General features: G+C 40.3%; 1 protein-coding gene across 1 annotated transcript in view; it reads left to right on the plus strand.

Annotated features, from left to right (window-relative positions):
- Positions 1-19,700, plus strand: part of MAST2 (microtubule associated serine/threonine kinase 2) — a 165,380-nt gene that overhangs the window by 59,219 nt on the left and 86,461 nt on the right. The window contains 2 exon segments of the mRNA XM_031058677.1: positions 826-857; positions 9,277-9,483. Of these exon segments, the coding sequence (XP_030914537.1) occupies positions 826-857; positions 9,277-9,483 (239 nt within the window).

Below are 19,700 nucleotides of genomic sequence, written 5' to 3' on the forward strand. Positions count from 1 at the left end.
AGCCGGGCGGGGCCGGGGACTGCGGAGCCGGGGAGGGGACAGGGGACAATGCCCGTGCGGGGAACAGTGCCCGTGGGGGGCACAGTACCGGGGGGGTTCAGTGCCGAGGGATGCGCCGTGTCCAGCCTGGGCAGTGCCGGGGATGAGCAGTGCCCGGGCGGGGGGGACAGTGCCAAGGGATGTGCCATGTCCAGCAATGCCCCCGCCTGGGGATGCCCCCGGGCTCTCGACTGCAATAAAAACGGAAAAATCCACCGTCTGCCTTTGCTTGTGCTGCTGAAATACAAAATGCTGCTGAGAAGTGGAAGTTGTGTTTGGCCTCGAATTTTTTATGATAATACATAACACCACTAATGTATATGTTTAAAAAAAAACCCACCCAAACCCAAATCATCCCCCAGATCCGCTCTATGGCATTAATTCTTCCTTTTGGTGAGAGTGTGAGACCATACTGCAGCAGCTGCAGGCACACCACGTTCCACACTTCTGGAAGTGGTTCGGTCTGATGCTGATGAGGTATGTAGGACAGAATTAATTACTGCCTTATCTGTGCTCAGGCTTGAATTTCAAAGTTATGTTTGCTCTGTTGAGTACTTATGATATTTAACTCCAAAGGCAATGATTGTTTAGGCAAAATGAGCAACCTTCATACCCCAGACTGTGCATTGTGAATGTGCAGCAGCAGAGCTGTGCAGTTCCACACTGAGCATGCGCTGGGAAATGGCCAGCTCTTTATTCATTCCACCTCAGTCATTTATTGATAAATAAATCAGTAATATATAATAAAAAGTAAAATTAACTCAAGGTTTTCTTTTTTTTTTCCAGAAAGAGCTCAGTCTCCCCAGAAGAGGAAGCTTGTAAGTATAATTATTCTTTATTCATCCCTTGGTTTGTTTTGAACATATATAGCTGTTCAGTTGTGGAAGTAATTTAGATGGGCAGATGCTCTGTTTTCTCTGTTGAACATTTTTGAGAATCTGTCATGGGCTTGGAAAGAGCTAGCTTGGATTTCTGTGAGACTGAAGCCTCTATTCATTTCCTTAAGTGTAGCAGGAAAAGCAGTGGTCGTGTAAGCTTACTTCTAATTACCAGCCTGAGCTGCTCCTGATACCAAAGTAGCTGCAGTGTTGAGTGCTGCCACTCCAACGTGGCTGCAGGGACTCCAGAGGAGCTGCTGATTATTTATGTGATATGGACAACTCTGATCACTGCTCTCCAAACAGTCTGTTGACAGAAGTTTAAGCACACAGCTCCTGGGCCACACAGGTCAGGTGTTTGTGGAGCAGGCAGCCTGATAGAGGTGTCTCAATAAAGTAGTGCATGTCAGGAAATGTAGGCTTTTAAAACTGTCATTTAAACAAACAGCAATTTTTTTTTAAATGCATTATGATACTTAAAGAATTTCAGTGAACTAACTTGGTGTTTCAATGGTATTATAAGAGCTTAGCTTCTGCTATGCTTACAGATTTATGGTGGAAGAAATTGCATTATTGATTGCATTATATAAAAGAGAAAGCTTTTGTACTGCCTGCTACTGCATTATGATTTAAAATTGTTTCCCAAAGTTTGTGGACTACAGACATGAAGCTCACAAAAGCTTATAACCTTTCTTCCTCAGGTTTCTGGTTCTAATGAGAAATGATTTTCAGTCTTTCAGTGTAAGCTATCCCCTTTGTGTAAGAAACAGTGTTTGGAAAATGCTGTGTAGAGCTTGTGATTCAGGGCTGAACAATACAGAGGATCAAAAGGTCTTTTTTTAAAAGGGGGGCATGACCAGACCTTTTTGTTTAGTTCATATGACAATGATAAACCAGTCAGGGAGTTATTTAAAGAACATGAAGCACTGACTGGTTTGGGGTTTTTTTAACCAGTATGCCTCAAAGGCTGGCTTAACGAGATTTGAGAGATTTCTAAGACAGGTGGTGTTCATAATTTGAAGATTATGAAGGTTCTTTGATCAAATAGTGGAGCAGTGAGTTACCAGCAAGTTTTTTGTTGAATGTAATTTTTGCACAAAAGTTTTGGAATTGAAATTGAGGATGCCAGAGATATTCCAGCTCATTCCAGCATGGAGGTGGGTATGACACAAGACTAGTCATGTATTTTCACTTGGACTATCTGAGATACAAATGAAGTGCTTCAGATGTGTAATGTTTTAGTTACTGGTAACTAAACCAAATGACTGAATATTTTATTTCTGTATTACTTAACTCCTGCAATTTTCATTACTTCACTTTAGTTTTATTCCATGAGTGAGTGCCTTTTAAGCTGTCACTATGTGAAGTAATTTAGCAACCTGTGTCAAGAAGATCCAGGCCATAAATTTTAAGCACAAGGTTGCAGCTATTAGCGAGACTAAAGATCTATGAAGAATTGAAATGTCTTAGTTGCCTGTGTTGTCTAGCTGGTTATTTGATTGTAGTTTCTGGAATTGCAGATTCTATATGAAGTCAAATACCAAGTGTAGTCCAGAACCAAATGATGTCTTGTGGTTTGAGAAGTTTTAACTGTTCATGAAGTCAGTGGTGCATTGTGGCTGATGTAGATCTGCGTTGATGCTGTACTATGAAATGTACAGGCTCACTGAAAAGGCTCGTCTGCTTGATTTTGCATTTCCCAATATCAGAGTGCTTACTTGATTTAAAAAAATCCTTTTTGTTTTTGAATTAGAAATTAATATCAAGGGAATAACTATAGTATATGCATGTAATTTAAGGTAAAAATATACATATACTATGTATAAATTTGTTCAACCACTTTGTCAAAAATAATGGCATTTCAGCTGTAGGCAGTTCCCAGTTCTTCTGGAGGCTTTTCCTCTCCTGGAATCAACTTAACTGTGAACCTCATATTCAAAAATAAATTCTGAAAATAAAGTTTTTTGTGAAAAGCTGCTGTTGTGCTGTGGCTGATGAGCAGGGATAGTTATGGGTGTAGCCATGTCCTGATTTATTGACTGTCAGTCACTGACTTCTGTTCATACCTGGCTTGGAGCCAGAAACCTTCAAGAGATGCATGAATTTTCTTCACAAACTCTAGTCTTCGTAGCGGTTGAGTAGCAATTGAATTATATACAAAACTTAGCCACTTAGCATTGTTTTGTGTGCTAGTCTGGAGGTTGGGGTGCACTTACTTCTGTAAAAAATCTACTACTGCTGACTGTTTGGTGATTGCTTTGCTGGATTGTTGAGTTACAAAGGTTTTAGCCTGTGGATCAGCTTGGGTATTTGTCATTGCTGAATGAGAAAGGATGAGCTATTCCTGAAAATGCTTCTAACTTTTTCTTGCTGTGACTCTCAATATTTCATATTTCCTGAGTCAGTATGAGTAATCTCTGTTTTATTGCAGGAACTGATGATAAGCAGGGACAACAAGAGCTGCTGTGCTTATTTGTGCTAAGGAAAAGGAGTGGAGTTACATGTCTCACTGTTTTTTCAGGAGAACATGAGAACTTTTGTCACCTAAAGAAGCTCTTGGGTGGGAGCTGAAGAGAATGAATGGCGGGATGGAGCCTGTGAAGTCTGTTGAGGAGTGTTGATGACTGTTTCCATATTAGCAGAAGGAAACACAGGCACACTATAGAGGATGGCTTTGCACTTGGGTATCTTGCAATCCTAATTTTGAAATAATCAGCACAGAGTGAGCAGACATGTAAAACAGATGGGGGAATTGTATGCAGGGTGACATTAAGAGAAATGCCTGATAATTTAGATACCATTTTGTTGTTAATGTGCTTAAAGTGTTTGTGTTTCTATGGGAGGTTATGTTTAATGCACTAAAGGAGATGATACTCAGCTGAGTTGTAGGCTGCTAAGAGACTGAGTAGTTAGAGAACGGGAATAAGTAGTTATGTTTTGTCTCTGGTGTGGTTCAATAATCAGAGTTCAAAGTTTTCCTTTAATGAATTATGCATATAAATGTATTGGTTATGTTTTTCCCCATGCTTTGTTCACAAAAGAAATAATTACCATTCATGAATATTTTCTTTAGTTTCAAATAGTGGATGTGGAGTGATAGACTCAAACTTTGATCTCCAGCCTATTAGTCAAAGTGGTTTAATTATTTTCAGCCATTATCCTGTTCTGTTCTCTGTAGAGATTGGTTTTTGTATTGTTGGCTGCAGCTTTCACATGGTTTTGATGTGCACCTGCACGTGAATCACAGCAGAGATGTTCCAGACTTGAAGGGACAAAGGTGGGGACTTTGCAGCAGGAGCATCCTGTGGTGCACCACCTCTGTGTGCGTGTTCATGTGTCTGAGAGCAGTTCAGCACCCAGAAGATCAGGCTGCAAACTGCATTTCATCCTGGCTGCAGGATGCCCAGCACCAGCCTGGAGCTCACTATTGCTCCTGCTTGCCTTCTTGGCTGAGTAGTAGTCACTAAATCCAGTTGGGGTTGCCCTTGAGCCATTCTGGTTTCTTGTTCAGTACCCCAATAATAAAAAATTCATTATAATTTCAGTTCTTTATAGCATGAACTTTATTGACCTGTTCAGGCTTTTTAATGAAAAATGTGGGTTTGTATTTTAAATCCTCATGGTTTCTGAGGCAGGGTTCATGGTGTGGGTTGCTGTAGTTTTTGTGCTAAATGTAAAATTTTCTAAAAAGAAAACACAGCTTTCCCATATTATATCCAAATTTGAAAAGAGTAATTTCCTCAGCAAACTAAATTTGCTAAACCAGTTTCTAACTTCAGCTGTAAGGTTTTTTTTGTTAATTATTTCCTGCTATCAACCATCTGTATCAAATATACTTAAAAGGCTGTATACAAATGGAAAAAGAAACTGGAGGCATAAGAAACGTGAAAAAATAGTTTTAGTCCAGAATATATCCAGTAAAAATACACATTTATATGAACCAAATATTACACATTGTTGTTTGGATGGTGATTGGTGCAGGTAAAGAGTAGTATTTACCTGAAGTTTTTATGTCTATCTCTGAAATATGGTAAGCAACATAAAAGTGTTTGTTGAAGACGTGTGCAAGCCTTTTATGGTGGTCTTTATTCCTTCTAATCACTTTTTAAGGCAGCTTATGTCCCCTGTGGGACTTGTTTTCTCTGTTTCTCTCCCTCCTTCTCTGCATTACCATTTTACTTTAAACCTCTGAAGATTCTTAGTTTCTGCTGCCCTAGACATTTCTGAGGGGGTTTCATTAAACAAGTCTTCATCATAATTTGTTAAACTTGTCCCCCAGCTTCTTGACAGTAAAATAACACACAAACACACCAAGGAATTTCTTTGGGGGGGGATGTGCTGAATTGCTTGTATTTTTTTGAATGTTTAGACCTTGGAAACAATAAGAAGTTTGATGGCAGGAAAGAAAATTTCTGGCCTTTAGTGGTTTACGTCTTCGTGCTGCCATGCTCAGGTGCTGTGGGAATTTGCTCTGTGTCTGCAGAGAAATGGAGTATATAATTCAGTTTCTGCTCCTCTTGGCGGGTGAGTGTTTCTGCTGGTGATGGATCGATGCCGTTTCCCTGCCAGGAGCGAGTGCCACTGTCCCAGGAGTGGGAAAGCCAAAGTGCAGGAAGTGGATGAAAAATGGTTCTGAAAAGGAATAGGGAATTTTGCTGCTTTTGCGCTCTGTTCTGATTTGGATGTGGAAATAAAGTAAGAAATAATGCCTCCAGTCAGTGCATTCTGCTTGTGGTGCTTTACATAGATGGGGAGAGAAAGAGGTGCACTCTTCTGACCACCCCATCCTTCTCTGAGCACGTAGAAGCAGCTCACAAGCAGTAGGTCAAAAATAACCTGCTGCTCTTAAGCTGATCTATGGGGCTGGTTCTGGAGGTGGAACATGCTGAATTATTCTTGTGGAGCTCCACAGCACTGCTGCTATTCCTGTATTAGACTTTAAAAATTATTTGAAAGCATTGTTTCTTTAAAAGAAGTGATTTGGTGAATCAGGAGTATTTTAGTGTTATGTATAGACTGTAATCTCAGAGACAAAGAACTTATGGAGGTTTTCATCAAGGATTTAAAAGCGGAAAAAGTATTTTGTGCAGTTTTTATTGTCAAGTTTCCACTACTTAATCCAGGCTCTCATTTAATAAGTACAATAGAATTATTCGTAGCATACCAAATTTGTACTTTCTGTTGCTTGCTGTGCTGTCTGACTCCAGAGGCACAGTGTGGGGGCAGGGGCTTTGGTTGTGTAAGGAACAGCCATCCTGGCCCTTCCTCCTCAGCCTGGCACTCTTTTTTCCTAATTGCTGAGAGATTGGGATTTTGTAGTGTGGGGCTGTGGTCAGAATCGTGGGAAGGTCTGAAGACCAGAGTTGTCACCTGGAATTTGACTTGGTTAATGAGTACTTGTAAATGGCAGCCTAAATACAGCCTTTAGCACTCTAAACCTATCAAACATATATATCTATATGGAAACTTTTTTGAGGAAAGTAACATTCTTACGAGTACACATTTAAAAAATGTTGGACATCATTTGGAGGCAGTTTTGTTAATAGCACAGAATTGATTTTGAGTGGTTGAAGCCGCTGTTTGCAAGCAGAAGTGTAAAGGGAGCATTTCCTCCTAGTGAAGGTGTTCCCCGTTCCTCCCCTGCGGCTCCCCGGGCTGCTGCGGGCGCTGCTGCCCCGTTCTCGGTGCTGGGATCCATAAAGTCTGTGTGTGGAGCACAGCTTGGGAGTTTGGGGAGGCTGTTGTAAGCTGCTGTAGGTGAGGGGATTGATTTCGGAGCGGGGCTGGCTCGCGTGCCCCGCCGCCGGGCGCAGCGGCTCCCGCGCCCGCTGAGGGCTCTGCCGGGCTTCGGGTGCGAGCGCTGCTCTGCCCCTCCGCCCTGCTGCTGTCCGGGCTGCTCCGAGCCCCCTGCCAGAATCCTTCCACTGTGCCGTGCCTCTCCTTGGCTTTGCTGGGGGAGGCTGCTGCTGCTCCTGGCAGCCCCGGCGTTGGTGGATCAGTCGGGTGATGTGCGGGGCTCGGCCGGAGCGCGGCAGGACCGCGCTGCTGGCGCTGTGACAGGTCAGATGGCCCCTCGGTGTCCTGGGCTCCTTCCTTTCCTCTGCTGGGCTCCGCTTCCTTTCGCCGGATGCTGGGAATAGCCTCGCAGAAGATTTTTTTCATCTGAATATTTATTTTTTTTATAAAGAATTAGGTTTTTGACATGAGCTGTGTGATTAATCTGGACCATTACTGAACTCCCGAGGTGTCTGTGACACGGGGGGTGCTCTTCGCTCGGAATTGCACTGATTGTTGTGTGCTCTGCGTTGGAGTGATAACAGTGGCCTCTCCTCCCCAGCCCTAAGCCTCTTATGCTGGGAAGAGGCATATCAGTGTATCAGCACAATGATGAAGCGGAGGAAACAGAGGCTCGGAGCCCCATCTCTGCGGATCCAGTAAGGACTGTTGTGAAAAAGAAATTGCACTTAATCATTTCAAATGGAAGCTATGAAGAGGAAAAACTGGCCAGAATTTTCTGTGGCCAATAGACATTGCTTTGATTTGTTAGAATTTTCTTTATCTGTCATGCTTATTTGGCTGTACATGAAATTTCAGTTTGGAAGCTCTAGCATTTTACTTTTATGGAGTATTAGCCATGAAGTATAGCCAAAAAAAGCAATGTTTCAATGTTTTTAACTGGGATACATTGGGGTTAAATTTTGTCCCAAGCATTAGTATAGTCAAACTAAGTGTTTGTAACTCTGTCTTTCTAGTTTGATCATTCTTCAGATTTAAAAAGCACTTTTAATAATCTGTCAGAAAGCTGTCACAGTGCTAAAATCTTCAGAAACCTTTGTTAGCTTTGCTGTCTTCTAGAATTAAGAATGCTTTTGAAAACGTCTAGATTTGAAGCAAGAAGTCTAGCTACATTGCCACATGTATTTCTACAAATGGAATTTTAACAAGCATTTCCTTTTTAAATGCTTTTCCTTTATAAGTGCTTTGAAATCTACTAATGGAAACTGCTATTTATGATCATAATTATATTTATTATTTCTATTAGGGAAAATAAGGAAATTGTGTGTTTAATACTGTGTTCTTAAATAGAGGAGGTGTAAAGAATCTATCGTGTAGTCAGTGGAGGGAGGAGCAGGGTAAGAGGCAGGCTTAACCTTTTCTGTCTGCAGACTGTAAAGCTCATCAGCTGTTTAAGCAGAGATTGCTGGTGGGGAGGATTTCCAGTGTATAAAGGTTGCATTACTGATAAGTATTTGGATTCACCAGGAAATTTAAAGCTAGAAACGTGGACAAACGTGCTTGACTTCAGGACCCTAAGTGTAAAATATCTGAATTCTAAACAAAACTGAAGCATGCCTCAAATTTCCATTTTGCTCATTTTTGTGTTTAAATATGGTAAATAGAAACTTTTTTTCAGCCCTCAGTCAAAAATCAAAGTTATAGGTAGAAGAATACACTGGCACTAATTTGTATTCTAACACATAAGCACACTGTGTAATACCAATAATTGTAAGTTAACTTTTACTTTATTTCTAGTGAAGGACATCTCATCCTGTATAGTTCACTAAAGTAGGTGTTAGAATCTCTGTGTTTATGTACAAGTCTGTTTGCAGCTTTTTGAGAAGCAGCTACTTTGAGACCTTTTCTGTGCCCTGTGTGAATACAAATGTGCCTTGGCTGCTGAGCCTGCAAAAGCAGGAGAGTTCACAGAGCTGAGCACCAGCACCTTCAGCTGCAATCCTGATGCTACCGTGGATGTGCTGTGGACATGTCACTAAACCTCTTCATGCCTCAGTTTCCCCACTGCTAAAATTAGAATAAAGCCATTTTGCAGTGCTGCTTTCAGGCTTAATTAGTTGTTGCTCTAAAACAACTGCCACTGCTAAATGTTGTTTTCTAGTTAATGGTTTGTGTCATTCATATTTTCACAGTTGTGTGTTTTGGTTATTGCCACAGCTGTGGCATGGAACCATGGCTCCCAAATTGTGAAGGCAGTGATAGAAATGGTCTATGTTTGCTGATGGTGCCATTATTAATTTGTTCATTTTTCTCAATTAAGCACTTTATATGAGAGATTGACAATGGTGTGTCAGAAAGCCTGGAAATCACTGCAAGAAAGGATTTGGATCATTCCAGACTGGAGGACTTTTGTAGTGGAAAAATAACATTGAATAGATATTAAATTGACTGAAAAATACATTTTGGTTTGGATGATAATGGAAAGAAATGACTTTTGACCACTTAGTTTATTGCATTTATTTAGAAGATATAACTTGTATTTTGAAATTATCTTTTTTCTTTATTGAAACAGAAGATGTAATATTGACCCTGATTTTTTTTTTCTACTGTGGTACCTCGTCAGAATCTCCTCTCCTTTGTTCTCCCACTGCCGAGGAAATGATGTTCATCAGCACATGTTCTCTCCTACATCTGCTCCAGGTCTGCAGCATCTTAAATTCCCATTTAGTGCTGACTGTGCACTTGTCACTTCTCCTCTAGTATTTTACCTGAACTCACAAGCCCAGAGCAATCCATCTAGTCCGTGCTACAGCCATCCTTTTCAGTGGAGGTAAGGACAGGTATCAACTAGGAATTTTTAACAGTTTGTCATTGGCATAACTGTCTATGAACTTAACAGCTTTACAGTTCAAGAGAATAACACCTAACAGAAGGAAACAGCTTCCTACTCACAGCTTACTTCCAGCATTTTAGTGTTCAAGTTGATGCTGCGTTTTGGGACAAAGTTTTTGTAGTTTGCATGCAGGCCCTATGTAGGGAAAAAGATAAATTGGATTTAGGAATGGAAACCTGTCTGGTGGTGTGTGCATGCCTGTTCCTGATGGTACCTTGTGCAGCAGAGGAGCCCTCACAGGCATGTCTAGTGTCAGGAAAACCAATTTAAAAGTCAAGCAGCCTAAAGTGGGGTCCTTAAAAACTCCTGTCTAAGTAATGGGTCTGTGCTAAATACTGCACCCTCTTCTATTCCCTGGAAATCCACTCTGCTTTCTTACAGAGGCTGGCAGGCTGAAGTCTCCAAGTGCAGGGTACACAAAGGATAAGGAGTGGAATCAAGCCTGTTGTTAGCAGGCTTGAGTGAAGGATACAAGAGTTTCTGAAGCAAAAATAGCCCGAACCAGCTCAGTTTATATTAAAGCACTTAACAGCTCAACTGATATATTTTCCCTTCAGGATTAACTCTTGCTCCTCGCTGTGCTTGTGTAGGACAAGCAGAGCCATCAGCCACCCCAGTGGAAACCTTCAGCTTCTTCACTCAGGGAAAATGTCACCAGCTCTCAGGGGGACAGTCCCAGCAAAGCCTCACACACGCTGGAGATTTGTGTGTGTGTGGTTATGAAACTGGAGCTCAGTGGTACCTACTTAAAACTTGAGCCAACACAGCACCAGAGGGCTGGTTTTGAAGTTCACATGCTGCAGGGTGGATGTGGCTGGTCAAATTTCAGTTACTCATCAGGTGGTAATGCAATAGCCCCTGAATCTAGATGTTATTTCAGAGGGAGGTTGGTCTTGCTGGCCAGCTCTGGTAGGACTAACCAGAAAATGTGAAGTTGAACTATTTTAGGCTTCTGCCCCTCTAATGCAGAGTAATGTATACGACATCTGTTGAGTGGAAATCAGGTTGTCAGCAGAGGAAAGGGACATTGCATGTGTCTGTCCTCACTGTGCATGGCCATGGGGAGAGGCTTGCCCAGTGTCTGCTGCTTTCCCTGCACGTTGGGCAGCACTTGGTGACAATTCTTAATAAGGTACTCACTTTGGCAGCACTTGGGGGAAGTGAAGGGTAGCAACTACAGAACAGTCTCCTAACATTTCAATGTCATGGCCATCAATCCAATTTTAAATGAATTTTTATTATTTAAAGGCTGGTATTGGGTAATGTTCCTTTAAACAAGGGTGATTAAACTCGATTAAATGCTGTTTAGCCTTGGGGCTAATTAACAGACTGGTAAGTGGCAATTAAATATCAAGATTAGATTATTGTTAAAGTCAGCTGAGAACTGTTCTTTTTGGAGATGAGATCTGATGCTTATTGATTATTTTCAAAAACCTTTTTGTTACTTACTGCTTTTTCTTCCTCTGAGAAGCCTTCAATTTTCAGAGTTCTGACATGGGTCAGTGAATAATTTACTCTTTAAGAACAGTTCATATAAAAGTCTTAATAGGAAGCTTTATTCCACTGTTACTATGGACTCCTTGATAATAATGTTTTTCACATATGGGGACCTTCCAGCCATCTGCTCTTTAAATACTGAATGGTTGATGATTCACAGATACATGGTTCTGTGTGAGAGTTTAGGTGGACTATAATAAGTTTTTATTTTTGTCGTTGTTGCTTTCACCTGTGCAGCTCTTGATCCTGTTTTATCCTGTCTTTCTTTGTTGTAGTTTTGTTTACTTGGTTACAGTGCCAGTGATAGCCATTCCTGCCTGCTTAGAGCAAAGGTTCATCTTGGCAAGTTCCCACTGTCATTGATCTGCTCAGCTTAGCACCTCAGGTTAGCCAGGCAGTGATTCATTTCCATGGCTATGCAGGGAACTGCTGGACAATGTAACAAGAAAAACTTGTGCCTTCACTTTAAATCTTCCTCACTTTTTACCTTTGGTACATTGCATTTGCAAGAATTTGCACAGATTTTCCCTTCTTCCGTATATTTTGTGGTGCCATTGATAATTTGATGTTGACAGATGAACAACTGTTGGTGCATCTGATGTCAAGACAGATGGCATGGAAGTTCATGGCTTCTGAAAGAATTAATCTAATTAAGATTGAAAATATTTTATACATAACCTTTGAACAAATGAAAATAATGTAAACCTTGCAAAAGAGTAAAAGGAAATGTGGTCTGATTACAATAAAAACAAATTGATAACAGGTGGAATAAGACTGCTATAGTTGATGGAAATGTGGGTTGGAATTAAGGTCATGCATCTTTAGGAAGAAAAGAGAATTATGTCCAGAATTAAACATGTTCTGATTTTTGTCTTTGGGATCTGGCTTGCACTCTTCTGGGGGTAACAGGAAAGTCAAATTACTGAAGAAGAAAATGAGGCCATGTTTCACAGCTGGTCCTCTTTATGAGCTGGCAAATCTTTGTGCACCCATATTTGTCCTTTAATTTAATCAAAATATGAATTTACAGCATTTTTTGCTCTCAGGTTGCTTAAGAGATGTCATGAATTGATTGTTCTAACTTGGAAGTGATGAACCGTGAGATTAAAGGAGAGTGCAATTACCCCCATTCCAGAAAATGTTACATTCTGTGTAACACCCTCAGTAAGATATAAGACATTTTCAGTAATTCTAGAAACAGTTTAATTTGTTTGTGGTAAAAAGGATGAAAGTGTCCAGGTGCTGTTTTTCTGGCATCTCTGAGTGCTGCAGCTGAGGTGAAGTCTCAGTGGAAATTTGCTTCAATTTCCTAACAAACCAAGGGAAGAGTTGGCTTCAGCTGGATCCTTCCAGGGGCATTTCCTCATGCTATTTCAATTTCATAATTCATGCCAGTTGTGGAGCATGTTCTTATAGGGATGTATGGTGGAGGTTATTTTTATAGGAATGTTTTCCCTTGGAAATTCTAGCTTTAATGAAGTCTATTGTAAATAGCTATTAATTTTTTTATAGCTTTTCAGGATGGTTTAATAGAATTTTTTCCTAGCCTGTACAAAATCTGGTCACCATTTGTGAATGTGATGGTGACCAGACCCTTGCTGTCTTGTTTAAGTAAAACAAAATGGGAAACCTAATGTTGCTCCAAAAGTCTTTAAGCACACTACATAATTACTTGATCAGTGTGTAATTACAATGTTATGAGTTTTATATAATTAGGATTTTTATGGACATCTGTGATATAATTTAAGAATATATTAATTTATTTACATAAAAAGGCTATTCTAGGAAACAAGCCTTTCATCAATAACTGTGGTAAGTAACAAGAATATATTATATATAGGCATTCAGCAAATGTCCTGGAGGGCTGCCTGCCTTTATTTAAAGCCTTTTTTGTACAAGCTGTTGCAGTGGATGAGGGGAGACCTATATTTAGAGCTAGGGCTTGTTTGGGTGTATGAGTGAGGTTGGGTGGGCAGTGCCCTGGGCAGGTCTGCTCCATTGCAGTGAATCCAGTGGGCTTTCCAGGTTTGCAGAGTGCTGGTCAGAAAACCCTCACCAAAGGGTGGGGATGGGGATATCCACCTTCTTGGAATGGATCTCCTGTTAGACCGTGGCTCTTTATCTTGTGTGTGAGGATTGCTGGTGTGCCTCGATGAGAGCCTTGTAATTCCAGTCCTGCTGCTTCAGGCAGGTGCAGAAATCCCTTCCATAGCACAAGTTTGTGTTCTTGGCACACATATCCCCAGATCACCTGAGGTTTGGGTTTTGAAGACTGCATATATTTTACATCAGGGCCGTAACTGTAAACAGAAGTTCCTTATTTTTAAGGAAGATCAAAAACATTTCAGAATTCAGACTTGATAAGTTTCTTTGTTCTTACTTTGAAATACCTCAAGGCTTATCAAAAGTTGTTGATGGTTTCCTATCTTTGCCTAAATTTTGCTTAGTGTAAAGTCACTTGATATCATACAGGTTTTAAATTTATTTTTTTAAATTAGAATTTCCTATTTGACAAATGCTGAAGGATGAATGAAGAGGCCTGTATTCAGTTTGAATGACATTCGGAAATTGTTCTGGTTTTGCAGTAAGTCTTATCCTCCTGTTTTAGTGCTTGATTTGGTACAGGTTCTGCTTTCTTAAATGTGCTTAATAATTGGTCAGAGTTGACTGCAAGATGGCATAATGTCACTTTTGGAAACAGTGTAGATCAGCAATTCAAGAATAATGAGAAACAGAACAATTTTGTGGATATATCGTCATGCATAATGTGAAATGATGAATTTTGAGTAGGTAAGCTTTTGGCAACTGAATTCTAATCTACATCTCACATTGAATGAATGAGTTTCCCAGAATTAATTTCTTTTTTAATGGAAATTTTTCTCCTTATTCCTGTTCCTTTGTACTGGTTATTATTCTTGGGAATCATTTTTCCCGTCTAAGAAACTACATGGGAGGGACACACTGTTGATACTTGAAACGTGACAGGCTCAGATAACTTCTTGTGTGTCTTGGGTTGACAGAAAACTGTTTGTTTAATATGGTTGGCAATATTGAGGCATGGTGGCCTGCATGGTATAATTTTTTCATGTGAAGGCATTATGTAAATGCAAAAATCCCTGCATCCTGCCTGGAGCTGCAGTAGCAGAAGAGTTAAACCCTGGGTTTGGAGCCTGAGGTGTGAATTCTTGTCTCCTTCCAGGCTCACCATTTGGCTGCCCTCCATGGGACCAATTGTAAATCATAACCTGGTGGTTTGACCTGGGACATCGGAGGCTCCCAGAGGGGAGCTTGTACTTGTGACTTTAGGAGTTGGAGAGCTTTACTGTTTGTTGGCCATTTCACCTATAAACCATATAAGGTTATGGTTCATAACTGGTTTTTCTATATAATTGTGTTTGAAGGCTGTGACCTGCTGGTGCACCTGTGTATGAGCTGACTCATTTACTACCCCTGCACTGTTCAGAGTTTGGGATGCTTGGGATAAGTCAGCAACTTCCAGGGAGGAACAAAGAGCTCAGAAGGTTCTTAAGAGACTGTAGTAAATACTGAAGCCTTTCTTTTCTTGTCCTTATCCTCAAATAACAGAAAGTTCCTCAAACGACAGTGGTGTGCTCCTTCCAAGTAGTCTCTCCTTCAAAGACTTTTTGATCTTTAATACAGATACAGAAACAACCAGAGCACTGAAAGACTCCTGGCAAGGGTATAGTTCTGAGAAAGAAATAAAATTCTTAACCAGACAGTCATGTGTTTATTATTGTTGATAGACAGTGCCATGCATTTTCCAAGATTTGTTTTTAATTGGACTATGAGGCAACCAGGGGCTATTTTTAGTTTTAATTTGGAAAATCAGTGAGTATGCAAAGAGGCCTGTTAACGTCCTGTGCTGAAGCACTGATAGTAGAGATGTCCTAACAGTGAGTAGCTGGTGTCACCTTCATGGCCTGGAGCTGGGGGGAATCAGAGGTTATTTTACACAGCTGTGTGTGTCAGCCCAGGACTGTTCCTGCCCATGAGTAGCAGGTTCCTTTCCAATGCGTTTCTTTAAAAAGTTGCTTTTTGAAGACATGTGTTACAGATTTTATTTAGTTAGATAAACCATTTAGTGGATCAATATTAACCTGAAAGCTTAAGGAAGGTTTAGGATGTAAAGAACTAGAGAGAATCTCAGGGTAACTTTTCACCAATTTTTGGAATGGCAACCCGTTTCAGCTATGTCTCACTATCCTGGGCTATGGTGAACTTTTGTCTGAAATTTATGCTCTTGTTTGAATATTCATAACTACCATGCCAGAGAGCCTGCAGAGCTGCTTCTGCTGTAAATGGACCCACTCGTGCTCTCTTTTCTACAGGCTGCATGTGTGCTCCCCTTTTTTTCAGTATCTCTCTATTCCTGTTTTTGTTCATTCATCTCAAATATGCTTCTTTTAGTGCTCTAAGTTCTCTCTTCCCCTCATTTATCTCCTGAAATTTTGCTACTTTGGCTACTTATTATTATTCTGTCATTCAATCCCTTGTGTGGTACTTGAGAGCATAATCTTCTAACCTAGTTTACATTACACTGTCATTATGAATTATTAATGTTCTAAAATAAAATCTTCAAACCGTAATCTTTGCTGTGGTGAAAGAGCTCTGTGTGCTTTTGTTTCCTTCCTGTTCTCCCTGTCCTTTCCTTTCTTCAGACCTTTAGGTCCTTAGAGCAGGGATGTTATTGATCCAGCCGTCTGGGAAAGACTTGCTGCACTTAGAATTGCATTGTCACATCTCTGGGCTGAGATGGGCATTTATTATATAAACACATTAAAAGCTTCTTTTTCTAAGTAATTCTTTTGATTCTCATCAAAGACATGCTGTACAAGTAGAAGTGATAATGTATGTTTGGGTTATAGCTTGCCTGAGAAGGTGAATATTATTTTTTATACTCTTTATTAAAACTTTGTTTTGTTCCTGAGAGTCTCACTTGTATTTGTGAGCAGAGGAGAAATTTAAAATAGCAGAACAGGTCAAGTGATAATTCTCAGCAAATTTTTAGGGCAAAATTTTCCACTGAAAGACAAAAGGTCCCTCCTAGCTTTCTTCCACACTTCATTTAATGCAAGTGCTTACCCATTCTGCTTCCGAGAGACCGGAAGATTCCAGAACCATGAAGCGCCCAATTTTCTGAGTGAATCGACGCACAAATATTGACCAGAAGTGTTCCTTTAAAGCCACGAGAGTCTGCGCTGCCCTCGCAGGGAACTTGCAATTCCTTTGAGCCAAATGCAGTTGATTGGAGCTGCGTTTGTCTTTGGCATGGAGGAGAGGCCGTGGGGACGTGTCCCGGCCTGCGCCCCACGGCTGAGCGCGCAGCCTCGGCCGCTGCCGGGATGGATCCCGGAGCCGGGACGGAGCCCAGAGCCGGGACCTGCCGCTTCTGCAGCCTCCCCCTCCGTGTCCCCAGCGAGGGCAGCTGCAGGCTGGGCCGCAGGACGCCGCACTCGCTGCTCTACATCGTGCTCTTGTGAGTGCCCTGCCTTTGGAGCTGCGCTGGCCCTGCAGGGAGGGCTTGGTGTGCGCGCCTCACCTGTGCTCTGCCCGCTGATGTGTTTGCTTAGGAGCCTGCGAGGGGCACTGAACACTGTGGCCAGCTGGAAATAGGATTTGCTTTTCTTACGGGCTGCATTTTAATAGGTAGCGCAGAAAATGGTTTTCTTAAAAAATTTTTTTTAATATTGTATACATTTGTGCTTAAATTTTAATATTTCTTCCCTTTCCCTATAAATCTCTATAATGCTACATCTCCTAATAAAAATTTGAAAGAAAGTGAATACAAGATGGATATTCCCATTTATTAACACTTTCTCTTTTTCTTTATATCTGAGATGGCTTAAAAGGTCATTGGTGAGGTGGGTTATGAAAGTAATTTATTTAAAAACCAAGCAATTTTGTTACATATTTTTGTTTCTAGCTGTATTATTTAGATTTATTTGTGCCATTTTTAATGTTACAGTTAAGTGTAGTGAGATACAGCATTGCAAATGGATAAATTTTAGTTTTAGTCTTCATTTTAATAGGTAGCGCAGAAAATGGTTTTCTTAAAAAATTTTTTTTAATATTGTATACATTTGTGCTTAAATTTTAATATTTCTTCCCTTTCCCTATAAATCTCTATAATGCTACATCTCCTAATAAAAAATTGAAAGAAAAGAAAGTGAATACAAGATGGATATTCCCATTTATTAACACTTTCTCTTTTTCTTTATATCTGAGATGGCTTAAAAGGTCATTGGTGAGGTGGGTTATGAAAGTAATTTATTTAAAAACCAAGCAATTTTGTTACATATTTTTGTTTCTAGCTGTATTATTTAGATTTATTTGTGCCATTTTTAATGTTACAGTTAAGTGTAGTGAGATACAGCATTGCAAATGGATAAATTTTAGTTTTAGTCTTTATGAATGTTTCTCTGGAGACTGCAGAAATCATTACGAGTTCCATATCTGTCCATTCTGTACTTTATTTCAAAGCTGAGAATTCAGTTTGAGTCAATTTATCTTAATTTATTAAATCTGCTTCTGTGTTCTAACACTTATGTCTCCACTTATATATAGGTAGACATGTTAAAGTCATACATAAAAAAAAAGTCTTCATTCAAGACCTTCTAAATAATATGTGTATTTTAGGAAACCTTGGTTTTGTAATGAACTACCTTTTTGGGTTTCTCAGAATTACAGTAGAGCAGTTGATAGAGTTGTATAGTTATTTAGAACTGTATAGTTATTTAGAGTTGTAGTTATTTAGAAATCTGTGGTCCAGACTTGTTCTTATGCTGGATCTATTTGTATGTTACATATTTTTCTGAGGCTCACAACCTGGAGTAGTTTGTTTGTCTGACAGTTGATGATATCTTTTCACAGTTTTTCCAGACTTTTAAGACTAAAAGCTAAGCTTTTGCCGTGAAGATTCATAGTATTCCAGAGGAATGACTAAAATAGGGACCAATTTATCTTAAAAATACATGTTGAAAAAAGGATGTAATTCTGCCTTTAAAACTAGATACATTTTTTCTCCTTTTTTTTGTGTGTGTGTCTACTAGCACTCCTGATGTTTCCCAAGCATGGTTTTGATTTCTTATGTCTCTTTTGTACCATGCTTATTTTGTAAAGTCTATTCTTATCCCATGCTCTAACTTCATTAAGAATTTATGCTTGAAAATGTAAAATTCATCCTCTTCGTCTGTTCGTTACATTAGCATTCCCCTTGCTCCCAGAATAACTCTTCTTAGCCAACATCCTATAAAATAAGCTTTTTGTCTCAGAAGAGCCATGGTAAATGCAAGAGCTTTACAATATCCTTAACATTTCAGCTGAGCCTAAGTGTGTTAACCAGGGAAGGAGGAAACAAGCTGTGGAGTGGAATGTCCTGCACCAGAGATTTGGGTTGGAGCAAACAACCTGAATTATACTGAGAAACAAATCAGATGCCAGGGCTTGTTTTGGAGTTCAGGCTTGATTTGGTCTTCAGGGTAATACACTGTGAAACAGGTGACAGCTCTCCCTGCTTGCTGCTCACCACGTGTGCCCTGAGCCTGGGGGCACCATGGTGATCCTTGGCACAGGCTGCTGCCCTGGGATGTGCTGGGGGTCTGTGGTCCTGCATAGATGAGGAGAACCCTTTTTGCTTTTGTGAGCTGGTAATTGAGAGCTGAGTAACTCAAAGCCCTCTAATTCACTCACTGAAATACAGCTCAGTTCCCTCCCTTTGTTGTTTGCTTTGTTCATTTTACCTTAATGACTTGCCCGTTGTCTTGGTTTAGTTTTAGCCATCTTTTCTTCTTCAGTCCTCACTCCCTATGAAGACACAAAGTCTGCCAGCCACCTTTGCTGCTGCTCTTACCCTAATTTCTCCATTAGGCTCTGCACTGTAGCTTCTCTGTTAAATGGGGAGGAGGATAACACCTGATTTTTCAAATCTGCTTTGCTGACATAGTTTTGTTGGAGTGGTTATGGATCCTGTCTGTCAAGGACTGTGTGTTACAGCTCTTTGGGATATGTACAAACCCCGTTTTACAGGAATTAGCAATAGCCTGGTGGTGTTACTCAAGTACAGGGAGTCAGAGGTGGAAAAACTGCAAAGAGCTCAAGTGCTGTACTTCATCATGGAGAGGCTGCTGCAGGCTGGAGTGGCAGGAGAAGAGATTAAGTTGTCTTCCTGTTTGCAAATCCAGTTGCACAGTGAATTCATTAAGACTGTATTACAGGTTAAAAAGGAAGTTTTAAGTGCTTTGGGATAAATAATACATGACAAGATGAGGAAATGCTGTGGTGGCAAGAGGAGGTTCAGTCTGTGTTTTTCCTTTGGATAAATTTTGGCTGGTGAAAAGGAGGAAGAATCTTTGGAGGAAGATATTTGGGCTACAGCAGCACTTTGTGATGCTGTGTTTTCTGCAAGTGCTACTGAATGTCCTTAACTACATTTTGGATAAAGCGTTAGAAGACTTCTGTGTAAACAGGAAGTGACATTTTCAGATCTGATGTTCAGTATTGTTGTTTTTCAGATAACATTTCTCAATTTTTATGGCATTTGAATCACATATGGAGGTTACATTTGATTAAATTGGACAACTGACATTTGAATCACACATGAAGGAGGCTGGGCTAGGGAACGAATGCAAGATCCAGTA

This window comes from Geospiza fortis, unplaced genomic scaffold (assembly GCF_000277835.1).
Source record: "Geospiza fortis unplaced genomic scaffold, GeoFor_1.0 scaffold333, whole genome shotgun sequence".
Lineage (NCBI taxonomy): Eukaryota > Metazoa > Chordata > Aves > Passeriformes > Thraupidae > Geospiza > Geospiza fortis.